Raw genomic sequence first — 27,647 nt, 5'->3', positions numbered from 1 at the left:
TCCTGTTCCCCTTATCTTACCCACAGCCCTATTTCCCTACAAGCCCCAGACTCCCCTCTACATCCCTGTGTCCCCCTTATTCTTACCCCCAGCTATACTTGCCCCTATAGCCCAGCTCCCCTCTACATCCCTGTTCCCTTATCTTACCCCGCGCCGCTACTTCCCTCATAGCCCAGCTCCCTTACATCCCTGTTCCCCCTGTTTTACCCCAAGCCCTCTACTTCCTAATAGCCTATAGCCCCAGCTCCCCCTCTACATCCCCTGTTCCCTGCTATGCTTTACCCCACAGGCCCCTACTTCCCCTATAGCCCAGCTCCCCCGGCGCCCACCCCCCGGGAGCGGGATGCAGCGCTGATGATGCGTGCTGATGCTGGGGCGGGCATGGGCTCTGAGCGCTCGGACCCAGCGCCGCGCCCGGGCACCGAGGGACGAGTCCTCAGCCGCGGTTAGGTGGGCCGGGCCCGGGAGGCGCCGCCCCCGATCGTCTCGGGGGCAAGGGCGCGGCTGGGGCCCAGCTGCCTGGCCGCCCTGAGGGGTGGACACTGGGGGGGGTCTCTGGGTTTATTTTCGGGGCCCGGCTGGCATCAGCCCTCCCCTGCCCCCATTCGCCCTTCCCTACTGCCCTCCCCATCCCGTCACCCCATTCGCCCCTTTCCAACCACCCTCCTGTTACCCATCGGCCCCTGCCCATTCGACTGATCACCCCACCTGTCCATCCCCCATCCCCCCATCCCCCAACCAAGCCGCCTTGTACGCCATTCGCCCCCCTGCCCCATCGACTGATCACCCACTATGTACCATCCCCATCACCCCATCGCCCCCCCAACCAACCCGCCATTGTAGCCCCATGCCCCCTGCCCCATCGAGCTGATCACCCCCACCTGTACATCCCCCATTCCACCCATCGCCCCCCTAGAACACAACCGCTGTACCCCAGTCCCCCCTGCTCCCCATCGACTGATCATCCCACTTGGTGTACCACTCTCCCCAATTCCACCCCATTCACCCCCACAACCCGCCTGTTTATCCCCATCGTCCCCCGTGCGCCATCGACTGTCACCTCCCCACCTGGACCCATCCCCCATGGTTCACCCCCATCGAGGCCCAACCACCGCCTTACCCCATCGACCCTGCCCAACGACTGATCACCCACCTGGTACCATCCCCCATGCACCCGCATCACCCCCCAAGGCCAACCGCTGCTACCGCCATCGCCCCATGCCCCAGTCGAGGCTGTATCACCCCAGCCTGATTGACACTATTCCTCACTCCACCCCATCCCCCCAACCAAAGCCCGCCTATTTTTACTCCCATCGACCCGCGGTGCCCCAACGACTGATCACCCACACTGTACCCATCCCCCATCCACCCCATTCAGCCCCCAACCAACCCGCCTGGTACCCCATCGCCCCTGCTCCCATCGACTGATCACCCCACCTGTACCCATTACCCCATCCACCCCATTGCCCCCCCAATCAACCCGCCTGTACCCCATCGGCCCCCTGCCCCCGATCGACTGATCACCCCACTTGCTACCATCCCCCCATCCTTACCCCATCGCCCCCAACCACAACCCGCCTATACCCCATCGTCCCTCCGACTGCACCCATACCATCGCCCCCCCAATCAACCCGCCTGTACCCCATCGCCCCCTGATCGACTCACCCACCTGTACCCATCCCCCCCCATATACCACCCCCTGCCCCATCTACTGTCACCCCCAACCATCCACCGCAGCATCTGTACCCCCCAACCAACCGCGATACCCCATTCGTCCCCTGCCGGCCAGTTCGACTGATCACCCCACCTGTACCCATCCCCCCATCCCCTAACTCCCCATCACCCCTTCACCCCCAACCCAACCTGCCTGTACCCCATTGCCCCTGCCCCATCGATCCTGATTCACCCCACTTGTAGCCCATCCCCCACATCCACCCCATCACCCCCAACCAACCTGTCTGTACCCCATCCGCCCCCTGCCCCATTGACTGATCACCCCACCTGTACCCATCCCCCCATCCACCACATCACCCCGAACCACCCACCTGCTATACCCCATCCCCTCCCATCCTTCCCATCCACGTCCCCCACAACCACCCGCCTGTACCCCCATCCAACTCCCATCCATCCTCCCTCCCATCCTTCCCCGTGACTGACCCATCACCCCCAACGCAAGCCACCTGTACCCCATCCTTCTACCCCCTCCCATCCTTTCCCATCCCATCCCCATCGCCCCCCAACCAACCCTACCTGTACCTCATCCCTCCTCCTCATCCCTCCATCCTTCCCCATCCACCCCATTTGCCGGCCATCACCCCACCTGCTACCTCATCCCCCTCACCATCCACCCCATCACCCCCCAATTCAAGCTGCCTGTACCCCATCCCCCCTTCCCCTTTCCCCCTCCCATCTTCCCCCACCCATCCACCCCATCACCCTCCAACCAACCTCCTTTACCCCATCGCCCGATCACTCCACCTGTACCCCATCCCCCCTTCCTATCTCCCTCCCATCCATCCCCATCACCCCCCAACTACCCTGTCACCCCCACCCTTCCCATCTGTACCCCAGTGCCCCCCACTGCCCCTCCATCCTCCCCCAACTACCCTATAACCCCACCTGTCCCCCCAGTCACCCCATCATCCCCACCCTTCCCATCTGTACTTTCAGGGCTCCTTCTTGACCCTCCATCCTCCCCTGCCCTAACCCACCCATTCCTATCCCCATCCACCCCACAGTCCTGCCTCGTGTGCCCCATTCTCCCCTCTAGGCCTTGACACCCCCCCTTCGCCTCCCTCCATTCTCGTGTCCTGATCCTTCTCCCTCACCCCCACCAATGGTCCCCTCCCCCGCAGGACACCCCATTTGTTCCCTTTTGTCCACCAGTCCCGCGGTTTCTGGGGCTCTTGTGCTCTGCAAGGGACTTTTGGATGTCAGGCCACAGGTGTGTATAGGGTGGGGGGGAGGGGAGTGTCCAAGGGGGCCCCCACCAAGCCCCCCTCTGCTGAGATCTGCAGGACAGGCCAATGTTGACCAGTGGCAGGAGAGGCCTGGCTCACCTTTCCCCTAGGAGCCTTTGGGGGACAGGGGGTTCTGAACTGCTGGGCTTTCCTAAGCTGGAGCAGGAGACAGCAGTGTATGATCTGGTGAGATGGGCAGAGGGAATGGGGGTCTCGTGGTTAGAGCCAGGACTCCTGGGTTCTATTCCCAGCTCTGGGAGGGGAGTGGGGTCTACTGGTGAGAGCAGGGGAGGCTTAGCCCTAGGACTCCTGGGTTCTATTTCCAGCTCTGGGAAGGGAGGGGGGTCTATTGGTGAGAGCAGGGGAGGCTTAGCCCTAGGACTCCTGGGTTCTATTTCCAGCTCTGGGAAGGGAGTGGGGTCTAGTGGTTAGAGCCAGGACTCCTGGATTCTATTTCCAGCTCTGGGAGGGGAGTCTGTCTGTTGTGATTGCAGGGAGACAGTGGGCCTAAGCCCACCCATAGCTAAACACCCTCCCACTTAAGCATGGGAGAGGGACCAGTGAACCCAGGCCCGAGTGAGTACTGGGGACAACAGATGAAAAAGCAGAGACAGGAGTGGGACCTACTATTTAGAGCAGGTCACTGGAATTTGACTCTGGTTTCCAGTTCCCCGTTCTGCCTTGCCATGTGATGCTGCAAAGAAGCCCCTTCACTGGTCCATGCCTCAGTTTCCCCATCACAATTGTTTTTAATCATACCAAACTCACTGTGGGGAGCGGGGGCAAGCCTGTGGGGCTTAAAATGAATGGGAGCCCATGGGACAGGGTCCTGCAGAGATGCCAGGTCTGATCGTATTAGCTCTGCCCAATGGCAGCGAGTCAACCCTCGGGGGGCACGGCGGATTCTGCTGATTGCTCAGAGGCCTGGACGTTTTTTTCTCGCTTCCCTCCACAGCCAGGAGTAACAACCCATCATGACCAAAGACGACTCAGCCGAGCTTCCCTCCGAGGAGGCGCGCCAGCCGCTGGAGTTCCAGAGCCCCGTCCTGGAGCGGAGGAAGAAACCCATCGTCTATCCCTCCGCCCCTGCACCCTTGCCCAAGGACTATGGTGAGCTCACCCCGCCGCCTGCCTGGGGGCTCATCAGTGTCTTGCTGTCACCCTCCTTTTGTTCCTCAGCCTTCCCCCAGCTTTGGATCCCAGGGACCCCCATCGCCCAAGACAGCCATACGGGGTAACGTTTCCCATTGCCAAAGGACCTCATCCCCAGAGGTGCTGAGCACCAGCCAGTGAGAGGCAGCGTGGCCTACCCACTGGGGCTATTGGAGAGTCTGCTGCTGATCTTCCTCTCTCTGTGTGCCTCAGTGTCCCCTCCTGCCTGGTGTCTGGTTTGACTGTATGCTCTGTGGGGCAGGGGGGCTCTTGCTCTGTGTCTGTGCACAGCCCGACACAATGGGGCCCCAATTTCAGCTGGGACCCCAGGGCATTGCCATGATGCATGTAAGAAGAGTGGCAGGTGCTCGGAACCTCTGGGGATCAGACCCCAACATCCAAATCCCTGGCTCTTATCATTAAGGGGTCTCAGAGCCCCATTTTACAGATGGGGAAACTGCTCCATGCCTCAGTTTCCCCAAAATCACCCAGCAGGGTGGGGGCAGAGCTAGGATTAGAACCCAGGTTTCCCGGGGCCTAATCCAGTGGTGTATTCACTAGGCAGCACTGCCTCCCCGCATTGGCCTGTGAGTGACAAGGATGTAGTTGTATTCTCCTCCCGTGTGATGCTGTGTCATTCAGCTTTTAACCCCAGGGCCAGGTGCCCTGGAGTCTGAATCCTTCTACTTATCCGCCATGCGTTCCAGCCCGCCCCCCGCCACAATGGCTCACCGCTGCTCGGACAGGGCCAGCTCTGAGCCAGCAATCTCCATGGCCCAGTCAGGCCCTGGTGTGTGTGCTGAGGCTGCCAGCAAGAGGTGACTGTCTGATGTCTGAGAAAACGGGCAGAGACCAGCCAAACTCGCTTCATGTAAGTCGCTGACCCGCACGTCAGTGCTAATGGAGTTCGGCCATAGAAACTAGGGTCTGATCTGAGCAGAGTTAGGACCAGTTTGTGTCAGGTGGGAATATGATTCTTCTTCCCTATACATCCTGGACAGGTTATGCTGGTATAGCTCCTATAGGTGGGAATAGTTATCCATGTCTGAGCCAGCGGCGGCTCCAGGCACCAGCGCTCCAAGCGCATGCCTGGGGCGGCAAGCCGCAGAGGGTGCCTTGCCGGTCCCTGCGAGGGCGGCAGTCATGGAGCCTTCGGCGGCTTGCCTGCGGGAGGTCTGCTGGTCCCGCAGATTTGACGGCAATTCGGCAGCGGATACGCCGAAGCCGTGGGATCGGGGACCTCCCGCAGACATGCTGCCGAAGCCGCAGGACCGGGGACCTCCCGCAGGCAAACCGCCGAATCTGCAGGGCTGGGGACCTCCTGCAGGCGTGCTGCTGAATCTGTGGGACCAGGGACGTCCCGCAGATGCGCTGCCAAAGGCAGCCTGACTGCCGTGCTTGGGGTGGCAAAAAAGCTTGAGCCACCCCTGTTCTGAGCACCTTTACACCTGCATAACTGAACCCAGGTCTCCTGCTCTAACTAGACTGGGAGAGTTGAGGCAGGACAATTTGGGTGGGGAGACAAAATCCCCAGGCTGGATTTGAACCAGAGATTCTGAAACCCTTCCTTTGACTGCTAGGGCAGGCGGGCTGCCTGGCTCCATGGGCCTGAAACTTGCAAACAAAGTACCCACGTGAGCCCCTCTCAGGAGCAGGACCCAGTCGTGTGCCAGGGATGAGCTAGCAGGTGATCGGTTTCTAAACACAGCCCAGTGACTCAGTGTTGCTAGATGCAGACACAGTGCGTCATCAGATGCCATTATTCTGGAAAGTGCCCCCCCCCCCCCGCCTTCGCATGAATTTGGCTAGTACTATGGCAAGAGCAGTATAGATTTTTGTTTGGGGGCGGCGGGGAGATGAGAGAAGAGCATGTGTCTCACCAGCAATAGAAATGGGGGGAGGTTTGACTTTGGAGCCTTTATTTGTTGTTATCGGATTATGCTGTGAGTATTTTGGCAAATGAGATTAGCTATGAAATCCACGCTAGGAATATGCTGGTACAATAAGCCTGGGGGGAGTTTTTGCAGCATGGATTGTGTGGAAGCCCCATTGGCTCTGCGTGGGTCTCCAGGTGCCTACACCTTGCTGTGATTAATTAAAAGAACCCAACAATTTAAAACAAAAGGTGACTGTAGTGGAAGGCTGATCTTGTTTGCCTGAGACTCAGGAGAGCGAGGCTCTGTCCCTCGCTCTGCTACTGACTCCTTGTGTGAGGCAATCATACTGTGCCTCAGTTTCCCCATCTGTAAAATGGGGAGAATAACCCTGCCTTTGTCTATTTAGATTGCGTGCTCTTTGGGACAGGGACTGTCGCTCTCTCTGTGTCTGTGCAGTGCCCAGCACAATGGGGCGCTGGAGCTTTAATAATTTAGCAGTGGAAGGTGTCAGATAGATGGCCCCAGAGAGGCAGAGACATGGTTTGTTTATCTGAGAGTTCAGTTTCCAGGGCCATTTAGGCTCCTGATTCTTTGCTTGCTGTGAGCTGAGGCCCACAGACTCATTTCACCAAAACAGCCCTTGCCCAGTAAACGACTGCTGGTGACTACCCGTCTGGCTAGGGTTGGAGCCAGTGACCTGCACATGTCCACCCAAATGGTTTCTTATGTAGTTAAGACAGTCATTTGTTTAATCATAATTATTATCCTTTATTTCATTTATTTATTAATTAATAGTAATACGGAATACCTAGTCGTGGCCCAGGAGTCCACTGTGCAAGGTGCTGCACATATTAATGCCATTAGGTGTGTTACGGTAACACCTAGATGCCCCAGCTGTGGATCAGGAGTCCACAGTCCATGTTCATTTTTATTGGTATTAGATGTACGGCAGTAGAATAGGAAGGAGTGAGATAGCTCAGTGGTTTGAGCACTGGCCTGCTAAACCCAGGGTCGTGAGTTCCATTTAGGGGGCCATTTAGGGATCTGGGGCAAAATCAGTACTTGGTCCTGCCTAGTAAAGGCAGGGGGCTGGACTCAATGACCTTTCTGGCTCCCTTCCAGCTCTAGGAGATAGGTATCTCTCTGTATATAACCTAGGAGCCCCAGTCACAGACCAGCACTCCATTGTGCCAGGTGCTGTACATTTTTTTTGCTATCAGGTGTATTGCAGTAGCACCTAGGTGCCGCAGTCATGACCCAGGCCCCCATTTAGCTTATGTGGCAGGGGCTGGGCTTTCTGCTCCGCAAGGCCTGCAGCGGTTGCTCTGGGAGCGGGATGAAGTCTTAGGCAGCTGGGCATTTTTACAACATTTACCAATAATGACAATCGTGGGTATAGCTGGGATTGAAAGCAGCGGCCTGGGCTGAGCAGTGGATCCCAGGATGTGTCCTGCCAAATGGAAAGAGCAGCTGATGTTATGCAAATAGGCGGTTGGCTCAGCCTAGAAGAAACCAGCGAAGGCAAAGGAACAGCAGGGTGTGATGGGATATCTGATCGATCACGGAGCTGGGGAATGGGACCTTTCCAATCAAGGGGGGCTGGCTCCAATCCAACCCCAGGGCAGGGGACGGGCTGACTCAAGGGGGCAGGGAATGGGATATGGGGCCTTTGCCCTCTGGGGGGGCGCTGGCTGTGATCCAGCCCCAGGATGGGGGGATGACTGGTTCAGATGGCTGCGGATTGGGACATGGGGCCTGTCCCCTCTAGGGGACACCAGCTCTGATCCAGCCCCAGGGTGGGGGAACTGGCTGTCTCTGGGAGTGGGGAATGGGACACAGGGTCTTTTTCCTCTTGGGGTCTCCAATTCCAATTCAGTATCTGGAGGAGAGGCTGGCTGGCTCAGGAGATGGAGAATGGGATTTCTCCTCTCTAGGGGGTGTGGGCTTTGATCTGGCCTCAGATTGGGAAGACTGGCTGGGATATGGCGGGGCCTGGGATATGGGACCTCTCTCTAGGCAGGGTGGTCGTTGATCTGGCCTCAGGGCAGGGGGACTGGCTGGCACAGGCGCTGGAGGCAGTCTGTGAGGTGGGAGCCGCGGGGAAGGATAGCAGACAATGCGGCTGCCAGGTTTGCAGAGAGATGCCATCAATCTGGCACCTTTCACCCATGTGAAATTGACTCCAAAGCCTCCCTGTCACACAGCCCAGCTCTTTTGCTGCTCACAAGCTGGGTTTTATCCCCGTGTGCTGCCTCCTGACAGGCGGATCTGAAAAGCTCTCTCCTTTGTCCAAGGGCCCTGCACTCAGGAAATCTATAGCTCACCCCAGAGTCAATTAGATGATTGAAACAATTGAAACAATGTTTATTCCTCCCCAAGTCAACCTCAGAAACTGAAGTATGGTTCTGCTTTTATTAGATATATGATGGTAGTGTCTGGAGCCCCCAGATCAGGGCCCTGTCGCGCCAGGTGCTGCCCAGACACACAGTGACCGAGATCAAGGCCCCATCACTCGTCACTGCCCAGGCTTGAGAGAGAGATGGTCCCTGCCCAAAGAGCTTCCAGGCTAAACAGAAGAGGCAAACCAAGGCAGGATGATTCTTCCCCCAGTACAGCTGCGGAAGCTGAGGCCCAGAGAAGTTAGGGTCAAGTTTTCAAGCCACACTTGCGGCCAGATTTTCCAAAGAGCTGGGGTCAGCCCTGCAAAATGGAGCAGATATTTCAAGCGAGATGAGTGCTCAATGTGCTGAGTGTTTTTATTTGTGAGGGTTATTGCTTCTGTCTAGTGCATGAAAGGGAGGGGAGCTCTCCTCAACGTTTGCTTCTCTCCTACTCCACCTGTGTAAGGCAGAGTGGATAACTGAACCTAGGACGTCTGCATGGTAGCCCACTGCCTTAACTACAAGACTGTGGACAGGATGAGGGGCTTATGGATGAGCTCAGGGGGATGGTGCCATGCTTAGGGGGCTGCCAGGAAAGGGTTTATTTGCTGGCAGGCGTAAGGGATAATTCTCCACTGGCATAAAATTCATGGGACCTATTTTATGGCTTTATTTTTGGTCTTTGCTAAAGTTGCTTCAGGTTTTGGGTTATAAACTCGGGCTTGGGCCTGTTGGACTCGGTGGTAAATCACACGTTGATTTCAACAGCAACTGGCTCAATGGCCCTTTCGCTCGCCTCCCGTGTCCCCACGCAGCGGCCCCAGCGCACCCGGCTTCTGCACGGCGCCTCCGAGCAGCCACACTCTCATCTGCACGTGTGCAGTGTTGAGACGCGTTCCCCTCGCCCCTTGTCCGTGGCAGTTCGGCTGCTTCTGCTGGCGTGGATCTCTGCATGGATGAATCGGAGCCCGGAGCGCTGCTGTGCCATGGTGCTCGTGAGCGACAGTCACGCTGGCCTGTTTTGGCCGTTGGGCTGCAGCTCAGGCAGTGTTTCATAAGAAGCCGTTGCTGGGGGAGGGAAGATCCAGGCTTTGTGTTTCCCTGGCAGGCTGAGACAAGGGCCTACTGCTGCCTGGGATATTTATCTCTAGTCTGCCTGCAAAGGGGATAAATGTGGCTGCAGCCCATAAGTGTCAACTGCACGGCGCTGTCGGCTCACTAGAATGTTAATCCAAAGGACCCTGTGAGTCAGGACTGAGTCAGTGCTCCAGGGTGGTACTGGGGCAGGGAGGAACCGAGGGGAAAGGTCCATCAAAGTGTGGGAGGAGAAGCCTATAGGAGATACTTTTCCCTCTAATTAGCGCTGGTCCGTTTGCTTTGCTGCAGGGAGCAGAGTAGGTGACTCAGTAGAGGGCACTCTGCCTTTATCTTCAGTGCTGGCCCCAGTGTGGGGCTAGAGCAGGGGCAGACAACCTATAGCATGTGCGCCGAAGGCGGCACGCGAGCTGATTTTCAGTGACGCTCACACTGCCCAGGTCCTGGCCACCGGTCCGGGGGCCTCTGCATTTTAAATGAAGCTTCTTAAACATTTTACAAACCTTATTTACTTTACATACAACAATAGTTTAGTTCTATATTATAGACTTATAGAAAGAAACCTTCTAAAAATGTTCAAATGTATGACTGGCAGGCGAAACCTTAAATCAGAGTGAATAAAGGAAGACTTGGCACGCCGTTTCTGAAAGGTTGCTGACCCCTGGGCTAGAGGGAGCTGCACTGCAGGGCTTCAGTAGGGGGCGCTCTCCCCTTGCAGTCTGTGGTAACCCCAAAGTGTTACCAGTGGGCGCTGTGGTACTTGACTTGGTGGCTTTCAGATCAAATGCAAAACTGAAACCCGAAATCCTTCTGGTGATTCTGCAATGCTCTTTGCAAATATAGTGACGTTAGCCCATTTAGCCAGGGTGCTGTGGTTAACTGCAGCCTACTTCCTTCCAGTCCCCCATGCTGTGTCAATTATATACAGGGTTTTTCTTTACTTTCTATCCTAAACTAATGTACCATGTTGCCGTTGACTGCTGCTGCACCCCACCCCAGAGGAGGCTGCATTGTAGCACTGACGAGCGATCCCTGTACAAATATGAAAGGAGGGTTGTTTATATGGTTATGGCGGAAGTCACGAAGTGGCGCTGTGACAGTCTTATCAATTCTTTCTCTTAGCCTGTGAGCAGTGTTCAGTCCTGGAAGCCATGCTGGGCTCTTTTCCGTGCTGCTGTTTCTCTTTGGAGGAGCCATTGCAAGCAACGGGAGAACTGAGCCGCTGCTTCAGTCTCCCCAGCTCGACTCCCGAGTCTTTGGGCAGAATTGCTTCCTGGGAACCAGCCATTGGTATTTGTCCAGAAAGAGGGCAGGGGTCAGATGGGAGAGAAGAAAAAGAGGTGGTACTCTTCCAAGCCCCGCCCACTAAATAAGCCCCGCCCAAGTGTGTCACCAAAAGGAGATGCTGCCAACAGCAGGTCATGCAGACGTTCATAAAGGGGGCCGTGGTGCCGCTTGGTTATCTCAGCTCCTTACGCTGAGCTGCCCCTCGGTGGGGTTTGTCCCTGGGCTCTGCTAGACTCCTGGGCTCAGTGTGGCAGAGAAGGCAATTTCCTGCAATCTCCTGGCCCATCCTGAATGAATTAAGTGTCGGTATCCTAAGGTTTGTCTACATTTGCAATGCTACCGTGGTGCTGCGCTGCTGGAGCACGCTGGTGTAGACACTACCCGTGCCAATGGGAGGGGTTCTCCTGTCGCTGAGGTTAATCCATTCCCTCGAGAGGCAGAGCTGGCATTGCTCCGTCGGCATCACATCGGCGGGAGATGCATTTCAGTGGAGACACATGTGCCACTAAGGCATAGCTTTGTAGTATAAACCAGGCGCCCCGAGGAGACACCTCTTGTCGGCTGATCAGCTGTTACAGAGAGGACGAGATCAGACGCCCAAACTGGACCGGGGAGTGACTCTCAGATTCATGGCGGGGCTGGTTCTGAGTGAGACTGAGCCGTTGTGAACTTGTGGCCACAAAAAAACCGCTGGGTGGGATTAGAAGGACTGATCACCAGCCAGAGCCCTTATTAGAGCCCAGGCGATTGTATGATCCTTGCCCTTTGCCAGGTCACTGGAAGAGCAGTGAGTGTTGCAGGAGATGCTTCGTATTTTGGGTCTCTCTGCTGCAGTCAGTGCACCCTCACTTGATCAGCGCGTCTCTGGACCGGCCAGCTCCAGTGGGGAATCGATTAATAGCCCAGGGTTGTTCTGTGGGAGAGGCTCGGCTGGTGGGAACCAGAGTGCGCAGGCGACAGGGTCGCTGGTGTTTGTCTGACTGGGTGACGGTGTTAAGGCTTTAACGGTGGCCAGAAAACTTTGTTGGGACTTTAAGCAATTGGGTTCCGTCTTGGATCCGTGTGTCGCCTTGTGCGGTCGACTCTACTAGCAACTTCTCAGCATATCTCAGGAGGAGCAATACATCTGAGGCAGGTAGATTTGCTGGGGATCAGGCTGCCTGGACGTATCCCGCTGAGACGCACGACTCCGCCCAGGAGAGGCGATGGCTGAGGAACTGGGAATCCAGAGTGGGTGTCCCTGCTGGACCCCAGAGGGGGAGACCCTGAACTGTAACCCACGACTCCTTCCTGATTGCGGAGGAGAAACAAACTCTTATGGCTGCTCCCAAACCCCACCCAGCTCACTGGGCGTTTCCGTGACCTGCTCTGGCCTGGCCTCACATGAAATCATTAACACAGTGGATGTTTAAACGGACTCACTCCTTCCTGAAATGAAGGGGACGGTTCACACCTCTCTGAGCAATTACTTCAGACTTTGCATGGGGATGTGTTTTCTGGGCAGTCAGAAAAGCTAGCTGGTTTGCAAATGAAAGCTGAGATTCTGGAGAACAGCAGAGTTGGTTCAGAGAGGGGCAGGTCTGGCACATGGCACATACTGGATATAGCTTAGCCCTGGCGGACGGGGGGCCTGCTTGCTGTTTGCAACCACCTCTGTTCAGGGGCTGGTGTAAATGAAACAAGCTGTGCTCAGAAAACACCCAGACTTTTCATCACTCCCAGCTCTGCCACTGGCCTGCTGGGTGACCCTGTGCACGTCCCTTCCTCGCTCTGTGCCTCAGTTTCCTCTCCCACTTCTGACTATGTAGGCAAGAGTGAACAGCACAAGGGGGCCCTGATCTGTACTGGGATCTGTAGGTGCTACTGTCATACAGTCTCGGCATGGCGTGGTCTTGATTTTGAATGAGGAGTCAGGTGCTACTGCAGTGCACGTAATAAAGGGGTAGATTCCCCTTTTTAAAGACCTTCCTTCTCTTTCCAGCTTTCACTTTCTTTGACCCGAATGATCCGGCTTGCCAAGAAATCCTCTATGACCCAAAGACCACGGTCCCGGAGCTGTTTGCCATCATCCGTCAGTGGGTCCCCCAGGTGCAACATAAGATTGATGTCATAGGCAGTGAGGTGAGTGAGGGAAGCAGACGCGCCTTGCGCAGCACCTGCATGTGCGCAGCCTGGCGCTGGGGAGAGACACTGGGTCGCCCGCCCTGGGGACACTGGACGCCGGGAGAGGGGGCTGCAGTTGGGTGGAACTGGGACATCCTAATCAGATAAGGGCCTGATTCCACTGGGGGGTCTGAGATTGGCGCCGCAGCGGGTCGGAAAACAGCTCACAGGAAATTCCGAGGCAGAGTCTAGTGGGTAGAGCTGGGCAGGGGCTGGGCGTCAGGACTCCTGGGTTCTATCTTCAGCACTGCCACTAAGTCGCTGTGTTACCCTAGGCAAGTCTCTGCCCCGCTTTGTGCCTCAGTTTCCCCCCTTCTGCCAAAGGGACAATGCCTGCCTTCGAGCTCCCCGGAGCAGAGGTGCACCGGGTTGCTTCTGTTAGAAACCTCCCATCAGGCCTCCCTCACTGTACCCCCCAAGCTCCCGTCACCAGGGACCTTCCCACTCCATGCTGGGTGCTGTTCTGACCTGGCAATTAACCTGACACACAGCGGGATGGCTGGTGGGGGTGGGGAATGCGGCTTGACCAGCTCTGACCAACCCCACTCCCTTGCTCTCCATTTCCTCTCCCCTTCATCTCCTGCCCCCACCCTCTCTCCCCCTGCCCCTGCCCTCCTCCCCCCTCTCCCCCCCAGATCCTGAAGCGCGGTTGCCATGTGAACGACCGGGATGGCTTGACCGACATGACGCTGCTTCATTACGCCTGCAAAGCCGGGGCTCATGGCGTTGGTGAGCTGGCGTGGGGGTGGAGGGAGGGGGATGGGCTGCACAGTGGGCTGGGAAGGGGTAAGCTCCCTTTTAGGGGTCACCCTGTATCTCAGCTGAGGCGCGAATGGCTGAATCCCCTGGTTGGGGGACGGGGAGCTGCTGTCCTGGAGCAACTGGGACAATCTGGGCAGCTCACACTGCCCCACGCAGGCTCTGCCTCTGTGCCGTGGGCCAACCCCACACTTGAAGGGGGGTGGCAGACAGCCCCCATCCCCTTGAGACAGGGCCAGCATTGTGGCATCCATTCCTTCCCCGGTGGAGCAGGATCTGAGCCATTTTTCTCCTGCACAGAGGTGTGGGGGCCCCCCTCAGTGCTCAGCTGCTGGGGTGTCTCTGCTTGGTGGCAGGGGGCAGGGCCTGCTGTCCTCTCCCCAATCTGCCCCACACAAAGCTCCCTGCTCGGTAGGGTTGGTCAGACCCCCTGGAGCAGGGAGGCTGGGAGTTTAAAAATCCACTGAGACCTGGGACAGCTCCCCACACTCAGAGCAATGGGCTCAGGCTCTCAGCAGACCCAGGCAGCGTTGCTGAGTTAGTTACACCCAAGACAGCTCCCCATGCTCAGAGCAATGGGCTCAGGCTCTCGGCAGACCCAGGCAGTGTCAGTTACACTTGGGACAGTTCCCCATGCTCAGAGTGATGGGCTCAGACTCTCTGAAGACCCAGGCAGCATTGCTGTGTTAGTTACACCCAGGACAGGTCCCCGTGCTTAGAGTGATGGGCTCAGGCTCTCGGCAGACTCAGGCAGGCATTAGTCACATCCACTCCTGTATTTTTGGCTTTTCCCCCTATTCGCTGTGGCTGGAGAGCTGCTTCCTTTCCAATGCAAACCAAGCTCCTCCTGGGATCCCGTGACTCAGGGAGCTGGGGCTCCATCCTGGGCCCAGTGTGCCTCTGCCTTCCTCCAGTCTGGAGTGTGCTGTTGTTTCTCTCCTGCAGGAGCCTCAGGGGGAGGGTGGCTCCAGGGGCTGTTGTGCCAACTCAGGGGTCTGATCCCATCACCTTTGCTCCCCCCTCCCCCCCAGGCGATCCTGCTGCTGCCGTCCGCCTCTCCAAGCAGCTGCTGGCCCTGGGGGTGGACGTGACCCTGCGTAGCCGCTGGACCAACATGAACGCGCTGCATTATGCCGCCTACTTCGACGTGCCTGAGCTCATCCGCATCCTGCTCAAAGAGTCCAAGCCCAAAGGTGAGCGGGGGCGAGAGGAGGGGACACAGGCTGAAGAGGGAGATGCTTCCCCCTGAGTCCAGCCGGGGGTCCCCCTGAGTGCTACTGCCCCGTGGCTCTGGGGTTGCATTGCCCTGGCCCAAGCAGCCCTAGCCGTGTTTCTGGTAACCGGCGAATGTCAAAATACCTAGGAAGGCAAAAGCAACCTCAGTGGCTGGAGCGGGGCTGGGAGCCAGAACTCCTGGGTTCTATCCCTAGCTCTGGGTGGGGAGTGGGGTCTAGTGATTAGGGCTGGGAGCCAGGACTCCTGGGTTCTAGCCAATGTTCCCTCTAATTTTTGACAGGCCATGTGTGCAAAAAAATTCTTCTGTGCAAATTGTGCTTCTGTGCAAATTTTTGTGTGTGTAGTATTTTGCTGCATGCGCGGGGTTTAGGATTTGTGTGCGCACGCACAGCTTAGAGGGAACAGTGGTTCTAGCCCCAGTTCTGGGAGGGGAGTGGGGTCTAGTGGTTAGAGTGGGAGTGGGAGAGGGCTGAAAGTCAGAACTTCTGGGTTCTATCCCCAGCTGTGGAAAGGAAGTGGGGTCTAGTGGTTATGGGGGAGGGGCTGGGAGCCAGGACTCCTGGGTTCTGTTCCCACTTCTGCCACTGACTCATCATGTGACCTTGGACAAATCACTCCCTGTGCCCATTTCCCCTCTAGCCCTTGGCATGGGGGGTGGCAGGTCCCTTTGGGGCAGGGGTCGATGTCTCACCCTGGGCTGTGTTCACGCTTTGCCTTGCAGTGCTCAACTCGACCTGCAGCGACTTCAACCACGGCACGGCCCTGCACATTGCTGCCTCCAACCTGTGCCTGGGGGCTGTGAAGTGTCTGCTGGAGCACGGAGCCAACCCTGCTGTCAGGGTGAGAGCGCAGGAACGGGGGGAGGGGCATGGGAATGGGAGCTAAACTGCCCAGAGGGGAGGGGATGACCTTATACAGACAGGAGACCAGTTGGGGCAAGATGGAGGGGGAGCTGATAGCACATAAAAAACACCAGACTGTCAGGATATGGACTGGGGGAGGGAGGGAGGGAGGGAGGGAGGGAAGGAAGGGGAAGTGGCAGCAAAGAGAGGACCTAACTGTGGGGATATGGACCAGGGGGAGGGGCTTCAGGCAAAGATGTGTCCTGGCTCTGGGATATGGACTGGGGGGAGGGGCTGCAGGCAAAGAGGGGCCCTGACTCTGGGATGTGGACTGGGGGGAGGGGCTGCAGGCAAAGAGGGGGCCTGACTGTGGGGATATGGCCCAGGACTGGAGCTTCCTGCAAAGAGGGGACCTGACTCATGGGGATATGGACAGTGGGGAGGGGCTGTAGGCAAAGAGGGGCCCTGACTCTGGGATGTGGACTGGGGGGAGGGGCTGCAGGCAAAGAGGCACCCTGACTGTGGGGATATGGCCCGGGACTGGGGCTGCCTGCAAAGAGGGGATGTGACTCAGAAGGATATGGACTGGGGGGCTGCAGGCAAAGAGGGGACCTGACTGTGGGGATATGGCCCAGGACTGGAGCTTCCTGCAAAGAGGGGACCTGACTCATGGGGATATGGACTGGAGGGAGGGGCTGCAGGCAAAGAGCGGCCCCGACTCTGGGATGTGGACTGGGGGGAGGGACTGCAGGCAAAGAGGGGCTCTGACTGTGGGGATATGGCCTGGGACTGGAGCTGCCTGCAAAGAGGGGATGTGACCGAGGAGGATATGGACTGGGAGGAGGGGCTGCAGGCAACGAGGGGACCTGACTGTGGGGATATGGCCTGGGACTGGGGCTTCCTGCAAAGAGGGGACCTGACTCAGGGGGATATGGACTGGAGGGAGGGGCTGCGGGCAAAGAGCGGCCCTGACTCTGTGATATGGCACAGGAGATGGGGGAGTGCACACAGGCAGCCTCTCGGGCCCTTTCCCCCCCGTCCCAGCCTCTCTCCCACTCTGCCCCCTGCAGAACAGCAAAGGGCAGGTGCCGGCCGATGTGGTGCCCGACCCCATGGACATGACGCTGGACAAGGCCGAGGCCGCCATGGTCGCCAAGGAGCTCAAGCAGCTGCTGCTGGACGCCGTCCCTCTGAGCTGCAACCTGCCCAAGGTCACGCTGCCCAACTACGACAACATCCCCGGCAACCTGATGCTCACCTCCCTGGGCCTCAAGCTGGGAGAGCGTGTGGTGGTGGACGGACAGAAGGTACCGGCCCCTCGGCCCCCTCTGGGAGCTCCCCAAGCGAAGGGGCGGTGGCTGGGCCGGGTCTTGGATGGGGCATCTTGGAGCAGAGCGGGGTGGGGGCTCAGTAGCTGGCGCTCTCCCCTCGATGCCTGCGCTGACTCCAGTATGGCAGTAGGGGGCGCTGTGGTGCAGGGAGTGGGGTGGGGACTCAGTAGGGGGCGCTCTCCCCTCGGTGCCTGCGCTGACCCCAGTATGGCAGTAGGGGGCGCTGTGTGCAGGGAGCAGGGTGGGGGCTCAGAACGGCCCCAGCCTCTGGCTGCGATGATCTGTGTGTGTCTCTGTAGCTGGGCACCCTGCGTTTCTGCGGCACGACGGAGTTCGCGAGTGGCCAGTGGATCGGGGTGGAGCTGGACGAGCCAGAGGGCAAGAATGATGGAAGCGTTGGAGGAATACGCTACTTCATTTGCCCTCCGAAGCAAGGTAAATGGAGCCCGGACTCCTGGGTTCTGTTCCCAGCTCTAGGATGGGAGTGGGGTCTAGAGGCTAGTGGGTGGGATTGGGCGCCCAGATGCCTGGGTTCGGCTCCTCTCTCCAGAAGGGAGTATGGCTAAGTAGACACTGGGCTGTACAGCTAAGCGTTTTCTGAGTCCACCACTGACTGTTGGGTTTTTTTCCTCCATCTTCTCAGGGGTTTTTGCCTCTGTGTCTAAAATCGCCAAAGCCACAGACCAGCTGCCATCATCGGTGACTTCCACCCCAAAAACCCCCCGCATGGACTTCTCCCGCATGACCGGGAAGGGCCGGAAGGACAAGAAAGGTAGCAGGGAAGCTCTAGTGGCTGAAGCAGCAGGGGGTGGGAGCCAGGATTCCTGGGCTCTGCTCCCAGCTTTTGGGAGGGGAGTGGTGTCTAGTGGTTAGAGCAGCAGAGGGCTGGGAGCCAGGACTCCTGGTTTCCACTCCCAGTTCTGTCACTGATTCCGGGTGTGACCTTGGCTGTGCCCCTTTCCTTCCATGTCTCATTTGTCCACATCTGGAAAGGTACTTGGCTAATTAACGCTGAAGACCCTTTATCGCCGGGGGTGAGTGGAAAGAGCTGACCTGTCCTTTGGATTTGAAATCTCATCAAGGGGCTTGACATGGCAGCTGATTAATCAGGGGCAGCTGGGGCAGCATTGCACACCGGGATCTTTGTTAGGAGATAAATCAGGCGCCCCGTGGCCCTGTCCTTGGATCGTGCTCCAGTGTGTCTGGTGGGGGAGAGGTCAAAGCCCTGGCAGGCTGGCTGGCTCTGGTGCAGCAAAGAGGGGAAGGGGAAATTTGTGCTATGTACATATGCAAATTAGAAAGGCCCAGCCTCCTCACAAACCAATCCCACCAGTTCTCCCCACCCATGTGCCTCGCTCCTCCCCCATATTCCAGTCAGTCTCCTCCTCACCACCTTCTGCTCCCTTTCCACCCCTCTCTCAGCCAACCTGGGCTTGGCATAGAATATCAGGGTTGGAAGGGACCTCAGGAGGTATCTAGTCCAACCCCCTGCTCAAAGCAGGACCAACCCCAACTAAATCATCCCAGCCAGGGCTTTGTCAAGCTGGGCCTTAAAAACCTCTAAGGAAGGAGATTCCACCACCTCCCTGGGAAACCCATTCCCAGGCTTCCCACCTCTAGTGAATAGTGTTTCTATATCCGCCTTAACTCCCCACTGCAACTTGAGCCATTTGTCTTGTTCTGTCATCTGCCACCACTGAAGAAACAGCCGAGCTCCATCCTTTTGGAAGCCCCTTCAGGTAGTTGAGGCTGCTATCAATCCCCATTTCTTCTCTTTTGCAACTAATACTCCATTCCCTCAGCCTCTCACTCGTAAGTCTTGCCCAGACCCAATATTCATTTTGGGGCATCCGGCTGCGACTCTTTCAATTTGTCCACATCCTTTCTTGTGTTGTGGGCCCAAACTGACGAAACACTCAGATTGAGGCCTACAATGTTGAATAGAGGGGATATTGACTTGCCTCGATTGCTGCAATGGCTCCTACAATACGCCCCAACAAGGCCCACTGCTGACTCATATCCAGCTTCTCGTCCACTGTAATCCCCAGGTCCTTTTCTGCAGAACTGCTGCTTAGCCAGTCGGTCCCCAGCCTGTAGCGGTGCATGGGATTCTTCCTTCCTAAGTGCAGGACTCTGCACTTGTCCTTGTTGATCCTCATTCGATTTCTTTTGACCCAATCCTCCAATTTGTCTAGGTCACTCTGGACCCTCTCCTACCTTCCAGCGTACCTCCCCCCTCTACCCCCCAGCTTAGTGTCATCTGCAGACTTTACAGTTCATCCCATCATCCAGATCATTAATAAAGATGTTGAACACAACAGGCCCCAGGGCCAACCCCTGGGGCACTCCGCTTGATACCGGCTGCCAACTAGACATCGAGCCATTGATCACTACCCGTTGAGCACGACGATCTAGCAGTTTTCTACCCCCTTAGAGTCCATTCATCCAGCCCATACTTCTTTAACTTGCGGGCATCTCCTGCTGTGGGCTCCTCCCCCTGCTCCCTCCAAGTCACTCATTGGAGGAGAGAGGAAAAGTTGAGGACAGGGAGATGGCAGAATTAGCTTACAGACGGGCAGGGTTTCAATCACCGCTCTGGCACCCAGCTACCGGAGGTCTGGGCAGCCCTGGGTTGGTCTCACTGCCTTTCCCTCAGCGCTCAGGAAGAAGTCTCCCTCTGTGGGCAGCCTGGACCGAGAAGGGCTGAAGATCGAGATCGGGGACCAGGTGCTGGTGGCGGGGCAGAAGCAGGGCATCATCCGGTTCTATGGCAAGACGGACTTTGCGCCGGGTAAGGGACCGGCTGGCGGGAGGGTAGAGCTGCCGATTGGTTGGTGGAAAAGACTGTAACAGGGTCTTTTCACTCTGGTGTGGGAGTCTGGTGCTCGTAGAGCCGAGGCTCCGGGGTTTGAGCCCGTGTCTCGTGCTGGGAAATAGACTGCTGATGGCTTCTTATCCCATCGCCAGGTTACTGGTTCGGCATCGAACTCGACAAGCCCACGGGGAAACACGATGGCTCGGTCTTTGGGGTCCGGTATTTCACCTGCTCCCCTAAACATGGAGTCTTTGCCCCACCTTCCAGGGTCCAGAGGTACATTTCTCCTGGCTCTAGCTACGCGTGAGCATGAGTGATTGCCTTCTGGGGGCTAACCCCACTGAGGGACCTGCTGCTGCTTTAGCTCAAGGGTGGTGTAACGGGTTGGTACTCACCACCTGGCGCCTCCTGCTGGTGACTCCGGGAATTAGCTGTGTCCAGCAGAGCGCCCCCTCCTGGTGGTGTCCCGTCGGTCTTTCCGCCCTCCATTGGCGTTTCTGGACCCGCGTTGCTCCCTGCTCGGCGGCGTCCTCGTCGAGGCCACTGCCCTCCGGCAGCGCCCCTTAGTCCATCTTCACCCCTTCCGGGGGTCGGTGATCAGCAGTCCTACACCCTAGCCGCCATGTCCAACCACACCCTTTGAGTCCAATTCCTCTTGTCAGGGATCTGGAGTAGTATAATGGCCGCTCCCTACGGCCAATGGCTGGGTGTACTGCAAGGAGGGGGGGAGACCCAGGCCCGCCCTCTACTTTAGGTCCTGGCCCAGGGATCCTCTGGCGGCAGCCTCGCTGTCCTCCTTCTCTCCCCTCATCTGTCTGCTTCCCTGGGCCGCTTCCCCTACGGCCCCTTGCACCTGCTAGGCCCTTCCCATCAGGGCCTGCAGCCTGGTGGCTATGGGCTCAAGCTCTCTAGCCTCCCCAAGCCCTGACCAGCACTGCGCTGTCCATGGTGGTAGTCTCTACCCCTGAAGACTGATCTTCCCCTCTCAAAGGCCTGGGACAGACTGACTGCTCCCTTCCTGGGCAGCCTTCTTATAGAGCTGAGCCTGGCCCTGATTGGCTGTCTCCAAACTGGGCCCTGACTGGCTCACCACAAGCCCTTCCATATTTGGCTCACACTCACAGGGAGTGGGGCAGTGCGCCCCACTACAGATGGGAACCTGCGGTTGGGGTGCTGGGTTCAAATCCTGCTCCTTGAGGGGGCGCATGTGTGTGTGAGTACGATTTCCTGAAGCTTCTGACAGCTCTGATTCTAATTGGCAAGGATGAGACAGCCTTCAAATCATCCTAACGAAGCCCCTTTGAGTGGCAGCTATTCTCCCCAGAGAGCAATGGGCAAACGCCACAGAAGTGGCTTCCCCCGGATTATCCGCCTCTCGTTTTTAAGAGGCTTTGGGATGGATCTCAGGCCTCGCCTGTGTGGAGGGTTTGCCCTGATCCCAGTCGCCGGTATGCGAGCAGCTTTCCTTGCCTGTCACCGGTGGTTGGAATCTGGGCCACTCCTTGGCATTGGTAAGGTCCTGGCTGCGCTGTGAACAAGCCTCTCTTCTCTGCCTTTTCCCTGCCTCTCCCTTGCAGGATCGGCGGCCCCAAAGACTCCCAGGGAGATAGCAGTTCAGTGAAGAAGGTGCACCAAGTCACTAGTAGGTATACTCTGGATCTTCTGCCTTTCCCTTCCCCCTAGCGACGGGAGGGACCAGGGGCCAAGCCCACCCCACCTGTAACTCCACTGGCCTTGCACCGGGGGGGCGGGGGGTGACTTAACTAGTGAGGCCACGGGGACATCCAGTCTTCCCCAGCAATTCCATCTATGCCCAAGTCATGGCCCCATGGAATATCTCTTCGGTGCTTATGTGACCCCCCCTCCTCCAGCACTGTCCTCTCCGAGCATCTTACAATCATTAGGGTGTGTTTAGCTTCACATCGCCCCTGGGAGGCAGGGCTATTTCTCCCCCTTGCACATGTGGGGAAACTGAGGCACAGACTGGCAAAGTGACTTGCTCAACGTCACGCGGGGAGTCTGTGGCGTAGCAGGTAGTGCTCCAACCCCTGTTCCATGCTCCCCTCATTCTGCCAGGGCTGTTCCCCCAACACACACGTCCCTCGATGCAGCAGCAGCCCTCCCTTGCCTCAGCCTGCCACCCCCTCTCTCCTCCTTGTTTTGAGCCATAAGCCCCATCATCTCCGTGATCCTTTGCAGCCACCGTGCAGGGAATTGAATCCAGGCCACCCACATCCCAGGCGAGCACCCTAACCACGAGGCCTGTGCACCCTCCTGTGTTTGTCGCACTGTGATTCCACCTGGGGTTGTTAGAGAGCGTGGGTGGCCCCCGGGTACAGTGACTCCATTTAAAGCGACAGCGTTCTCCCTTCTCTCGCAGTGTCACAGCCAAAGCGCAACTGCACAGCAGTCAGGACCCCAAAAGACATCACGTCAGAAAACTCCATCTCTAGGTAAGGTGGGGAAGGAGCTGGGGCAGGCGGGGGTGTGTGTGTGACCAGAGCTCTCTCGTCTTGGCTTGGGTGCGGAAGCAATCCCCACCCTGAGTCCCAGACACAGAAATGACCCTCCGCATAGCCCCCTTCCTGACACTCTCCTGGGTAAGTAACATGCTCCTGAAAAGCAAGGGGGAAAATTCCCTGTAGCATCCCCTAGTGACTCCCAGCTTAGAACCAGAGCCAAAGGAAAAGAGAGAAACACCATTCCCTGTGCTGGAAGCTGTTCTCGGACTGGGGCTAGGCAGCCAGATGATCCGTGGGTCCCTTCAGCACTTTAATTTAGGGGGTCCCACTCTGGCCCCAAGCAGAGTACGCTGGATGGAAATAGCCCTCTGGGAACTGCCCCATTGCTGGCCCATGTGGAGCTGGTGTAAGAGCCAAGCTCCCAGTGTAGAGCATGTGTTGGGGCATAGCTGGAGCACCCTGCGCTGTGGTTATTCTCTGTCCACCAGGGCCCATAGGGGGCTGATTGGGGGTGTGACCAAAGCATCCTGCTGTTTCTATTCTCTGCTCCCCAGGATCCATGCAGGGGGTGAGGAAGCTCAGGAACGTCGGGGGAGTGCACTGTGCTGTGGTTATTCTCTGCCACCAGGCCCCCTGAGGAGCAAACAGGAAATGAGAGCAGCCTCAGAGCTAACTTACTGCTAGAGCAGCCCCGAGGCTGCTCTGACTTTACAGTGCAAGGCCCCTTTGTGCTAGGGCTGTACATTTTTATTGCTATTAAATGTATTACGGTAGCTCTCAGCCACCCCAGTGGTGGATCAGAACCCCACTGTGCTAGGGGGCTGTAGATTTTATTCCAATTAAGTGTATTATGGTAGCACCCCCAGTCATGGAGCAAGGCCCCATTGTACGAGGTGTTGTACATTTTTATCGCTATTAGGTGTATTATGGTAGTGCCTAGGAGCCCCAGTCACAATGGTGCGAGGTGCTGTACAGTTGTGTTGCTATCAGGTGTATTACGGTAGCGCCTTGGTGCCCCAGTCTTGGACCGGGATCCTGCGGCGCCAGGTGCTGTACATTTCCATGGCTATCAGGTGCTGTACAAACACAGAACAAAAAGCCAGTCCCTGCCCCAAGAAGCTGACACGCTGCCTTCTCATTTCCTCTCCCCCGCTGTGAGCTGCCTGGCGAGCGCTCCCCACCTCTCGTCTCTTTCAGATTACTCTTCTGCTGCTGGTTCCCCTGGATGCTGCGTGCAGAGATGCAGTCCTAAGGCCTCGGCGCACGCCTCTCCCATCCTCCGCTCTGTCCTCTGTTCTCCAACTAACCGAAAGACTGCTCTCCCCATTGGGCTCTCATCCCCCCCACCCCCCGAGTCGCAGTTCTAGTGAACCCCAGTGCCTTGGTACCATTGAAAGTCGCCCCCTGTAGTCCGCGAGAAAGGCTGCACTAACCGCCCCACCCCACCGCGCGTATGGACCCCATGCCCCGGGTAGACGTGACATGGGCTCGGAAGCGCCCCTCTTTGATTTCTCCCCAGGATGCAGTGGCGTGAACACAAAGCCTCTTTGGTACAGATTTCCCTCTGTGGTTTTATTGCTCTGAGCCTGACGCTCGGGATAAGGCTGATCCAGGATCCCCAGCACCTGGCCCTTTGAGTTGCTCTCCAGAGAAACTTAATCTAACCTGGCCTCTCTCTACATCTCTGTAGCAGTGCAGACAGGGTCAGGTTATAACACTCCGACTGTGGAAGTAATGATCCTCCCCAGCTTAAGCCGCCTTTTTCTCTGGGAATCAAGTAATGTTCACCTTCCAGGATCAATGCTATTCAGTTGCTCAGTTCCTTCCAGGGAGGAGATCTGGCTTATAGAAACTGGTCTCGTGTTGAACCTTAAAGAGCAGTGAGATTTGGGGGGACCCTCCTCTCTGGAAATAGTGCAGGCCCCCTTCTGAGAAAGCCACTGTCTCCTGGGATTCACTCTGGGGCCCATTGTTCAGTTACCATGGGGGGAAATCAGTGCGTGAGTGTATTTCTAAGGTATATCAGCACTTACTGAGATTGCTAAGTATTCCCCTTGAGACACAACTGCTCCAAGGACCAACTGATGTTAGCTTCAAAGGTTGGAGCAGCTTGTACCAGGGTCGCGAGTCTCTTAACACAGCTGTTGCCTGGTGTTCCTCCGTCCCTCTTTCATTCTCATCGATTTGTTCCCCTCCGTGCGATCGCTCTTTATTCGCAGGCAAACCTGCCGGGCTTTTTTCCTTTTGAGCTGTTTAGAAAAAAATTATATTTTTAAAAGAAAATGACCCTTAATAACGATCTTAAAAGAAAAATTAGCCGTGGATGGCATGTTGATGTTCCCTACCAAGCCGAAGGTCTGTCTAAACGTGAATGTTGTTCTGTTGAACTCTCCCGGTTAAAGCAGTCCAGTCCCAGTCCAGTTAAAGCAGTACTGTGGATTTATACTGGTATCAAGCTGCTTATATCAGTCTAGCAGAGAGGAAGGGGAAGAAACTATACTGGCTACAAGACACCTTTATCCTGGTATAACTAACCCCTACACAGGGGTTATATCAGTGTAACGGTATCAGTAAAAAAAACCCACACCTCTAGCCCACACGCTTGTGCCAGCACAAAATCTGTGTGTGGAACTGGTGTAAGGGAATGAGGTGCCCAGTTCTCTCCTAGTGACAACCCCAGCCTTGGTAAATAGCCTGCTTTGATCCAGTGTAACCATGCAGTTTATAAAGGTGCCTCATCCTGCGACAGCTTGTTCCCCTTTCTGTGTGGGAATAGCTATCCTGGTGTAAGCACACTGACCCTGGTAAAACTGCGTCCACACTAGAGGGGAGCTGTACTGCGTTAGCTGGTCCGGTCTAGTGAAAAGGGTACAGTGTTCGGGGGCAGGTCTCAGGAATGCTGGGAAGCTGGAGGCATTTGGGGTGTTGACAACTGCCTCTGAGCGGCTACTTTTGGGAATGGCGGAGAGCTCCCTGTCTGAGTGGCTGGGCTCGGCTCCGGAGAGCAGAAAGTACCGCAGCCTGCTCTCGTCGGGGGAGACCTACAGAGAGTTGGCTGGGTACTGCCCAAGACAGGGCGTGGGTCATTGCTAGAAACCAGGAACAGCTGCATAGAATCTATCCCTCAATCCATCCATCCCACTGTATCCTTGGATCCATCCATCTTATCCCTCCACCCATGCTTCCTGATCCCTCTATTCTCCGATCTATCCATCTTCTCCCTCCATCTCTCCATTCTTCTCCCTCTCTCCTCAGATCTATCCATCCATTCTTATCCTTCCCTCCATCCTCCACCACTGCTGCCATGTCCCCTAATGTCACAAACTGGGAAAGTGGGAGAAAACGACTGGTCGACCTGCTTTCTCTGGGGTGTCCTGTTAGTAAGCAGAGGTAGCCTGGTCCAGTGGGTAGAGGTGGGGAAGCCAGGACTCCCGGGTTCTATTCCTGACACTGGGAAGGACAAGGGAAAAGGAAGCCCATTCACCTGTTCTATTCCTGACACTAGGAAAGGCGTGCTGGGGAAAGGAATAGAAAGGCAGGATTCCAGGGCTCTGATCCTGGCATTGAGAAGGAGCATGCCACTGACACTATGGGCAAGTCCCCGTGCCTCGGTGTGCCTCAGTTTCCCCCATCTACAAAATGGGGATGAGGATATTGACCCACCTCCCTGAGGGGTCATGGAGCTTGAATAACAAAAAGGCTTTGAGGCCCTCAGAGTGGCAGCTCCTCCTGGAAACACAGCGCAGTATCAAGTGGTGAAAAAAGGACCAGTGTTCTTTAAAACACCTCCAAATGGCACCACTGCTTGTGGACCAGGCTGGAATTCTAACCACCATCTCCAAATCCTCCAGCCTTCCTCCATGTCCTTCTGTTGCATTTTGTGAGAGCTGGGGAAAGCTAGGACTCCTGAGTTCTATTCCTGACACTGGGAAAGGAGCCTTGGGAATAGGAAGCCAGGTCTGGCCCCTAAAGCTGCCCCCACATGCATCACCATCCCTATCAGCTGTTATGAGTACTACACACACGCATAACCTCATCCTCTCAGCTTCCCCTCCAGCCCAATAAAAAGACCGCCCGCTTTCTCATTTTCTTTTTACTAGCAATAAACCCTCCCCCCTGCAATTGCTCAGCTTCACCCTGGTCACGAGGGGGTATCCTGGGCCTTCCTCCATTTCATCCAGACCCTGAGTCACCTCAGCCAGGCCTGTGTTTCTGATGCTAACCGTCGTCGAGGACCGGTGTCAAAATACTAACCCGGCTCAAAACTCCTTTGCAGTGGTCCCCACCATGGCCTCAGTGTTTGTATAATAGAAATCACACGTCAGATGGAGTTTCTTTAACACTATTTTTAAAATTTGTAACCCATTCTCCTTGTAAATTGTTTAGCGAGTGGCTTGTTACTCCCGCTGACGATCTCGCTGTTAACTTTGCATGCCTTGTCCCTTTCCCTGTCCATCCAGGATCTCTGGAAAACTCAGCATGAGAAGAAATCAATATGCTTATTGCTTATCTGTCATTAATAAAGAGTGTTTCTATGTGCATTGTGTAACAGGTCTCTGGCTTTAGGGTGACCAGGCAGCAAGTGTGAAAAATCGGGATGGGGGTTGGGGGTAATAGGCACCTGTAGAAGGAAAAGCCCCAAATATCAGGACTGTCCCTATAAAATAGGGACATCTGGTCACCCTATCTGGCTTCCACTCCTCAGTGCTTGGTCCCATCTCCCCCACCAGCTCATCTTTGGAAGTAATATGAGGAGTGGGAAGGTGGCGTCTCAGGTCAGCGGGGCATTTAAAACTAAAGCCTCTGCAGCGTCTAAGTTTAGAATCCGCTTTTTCTCCGCAACCATGAGGGCTAGAAAATTAACTTTAAAAAAATAAATAATTTGAGATTCTCAGCGGCGGCTTAAAGATGCCACCTCCTCTCTATTTCTGGAGTATGGACTTAATCTCTCCTTCGATCCGCTCCAGCCCTGCCTCTGAGCTCACCAGCTGCTCCGCTGTCCTCCCCATCTTTGGAAGTGAGGCCCCACCTTTGGAATGCTGGTCAACCCCAAAGTTTCAGGGATTGTTCTAGGCACCAATGAGCAGAACTCCACTGATTTGGGGGTGGGGGAGTGGAGGGGACACAAGGCCCCTATTGGAGTTTAACGCAGCCACATCTTCAAGCCCCTCTGCAGCTGGCTGCAGATTGCAGCTATTCATGCCTTCCAGCATAACAGCCCCCCATCTCGGTTCTGCCTAGCCTCCCAGTAGAGCTGACATCCTGAATGACTTATCACGCAGACAGA

At 56.4% G+C, this 27,647-nt stretch overlaps 1 protein-coding gene across 3 annotated transcripts; it reads left to right on the top strand.

Annotated features, from left to right (window-relative positions):
- Nucleotides 1–433: 433 nt before the first annotated feature.
- CLIP3 (CAP-Gly domain containing linker protein 3) lies at nt 434–26,901 on the top strand. Of its 3 annotated transcripts, none has more exons than XM_075070643.1 (14): nt 434–445; nt 3,916–4,070; nt 12,734–12,873; nt 13,551–13,644; nt 14,706–14,867; nt 15,632–15,750; nt 16,823–17,059; nt 17,383–17,518; nt 17,727–17,855; nt 19,740–19,874; nt 20,051–20,174; nt 21,476–21,540; nt 22,279–22,351; nt 23,558–26,901. In XM_075070643.1, exons 2-14 carry the CDS (start codon nt 3,935–3,937, stop codon nt 23,610–23,612), a joined length of 1,605 nt encoding a protein of 534 aa, XP_074926744.1. In that variant the 5' UTR covers nt 434–445; nt 3,916–3,934; the 3' UTR covers nt 23,613–26,901. The 3 variants fall into 3 exon arrangements, with proteins under 3 accessions (XP_074926744.1, XP_074926743.1, XP_074926745.1); XM_075070642.1 differs by having other exon boundaries at nt 20,051–20,201; XM_075070644.1 differs by lacking the exons at nt 434–445; nt 3,916–4,070 and adding an exon at nt 10,910–11,068 and having other exon boundaries at nt 20,051–20,201.
- The last annotated feature ends 746 nt before the right edge of the window (nt 26,902–27,647 follow it).

This window comes from Chelonoidis abingdonii, chromosome 11 (genome assembly GCF_003597395.2).
Source record: "Chelonoidis abingdonii isolate Lonesome George chromosome 11, CheloAbing_2.0, whole genome shotgun sequence".
NCBI classification, from domain to species: domain Eukaryota; kingdom Metazoa; phylum Chordata; order Testudines; family Testudinidae; genus Chelonoidis; species Chelonoidis abingdonii.
The sequence above is the reverse complement of the archived record's forward strand: the minus strand, read 5'-3'. Positions and strand labels throughout refer to the sequence as shown.

Excerpts from the sequence above, each read along its gene's own strand:
- CLIP3 (XM_075070642.1), top strand. The coding sequence starts at position 3,935 with ATGACCAAAGACGACTCAGCCGAGCTTCCCTCCGAGGAGGCGCGCCAG. Across the intron at positions 12,874-13,550 it reads TTGATGTCATAGGCAGTGAG|ATCCTGAAGCGCGGTTGCCA; the intron begins GTGAGTGAGGGA and ends TCTCCCCCCCAG. Across the intron at positions 17,519-17,726 it reads CATTTGCCCTCCGAAGCAAG|GGGTTTTTGCCTCTGTGTCT; the intron begins GTAAATGGAGCC and ends CCATCTTCTCAG.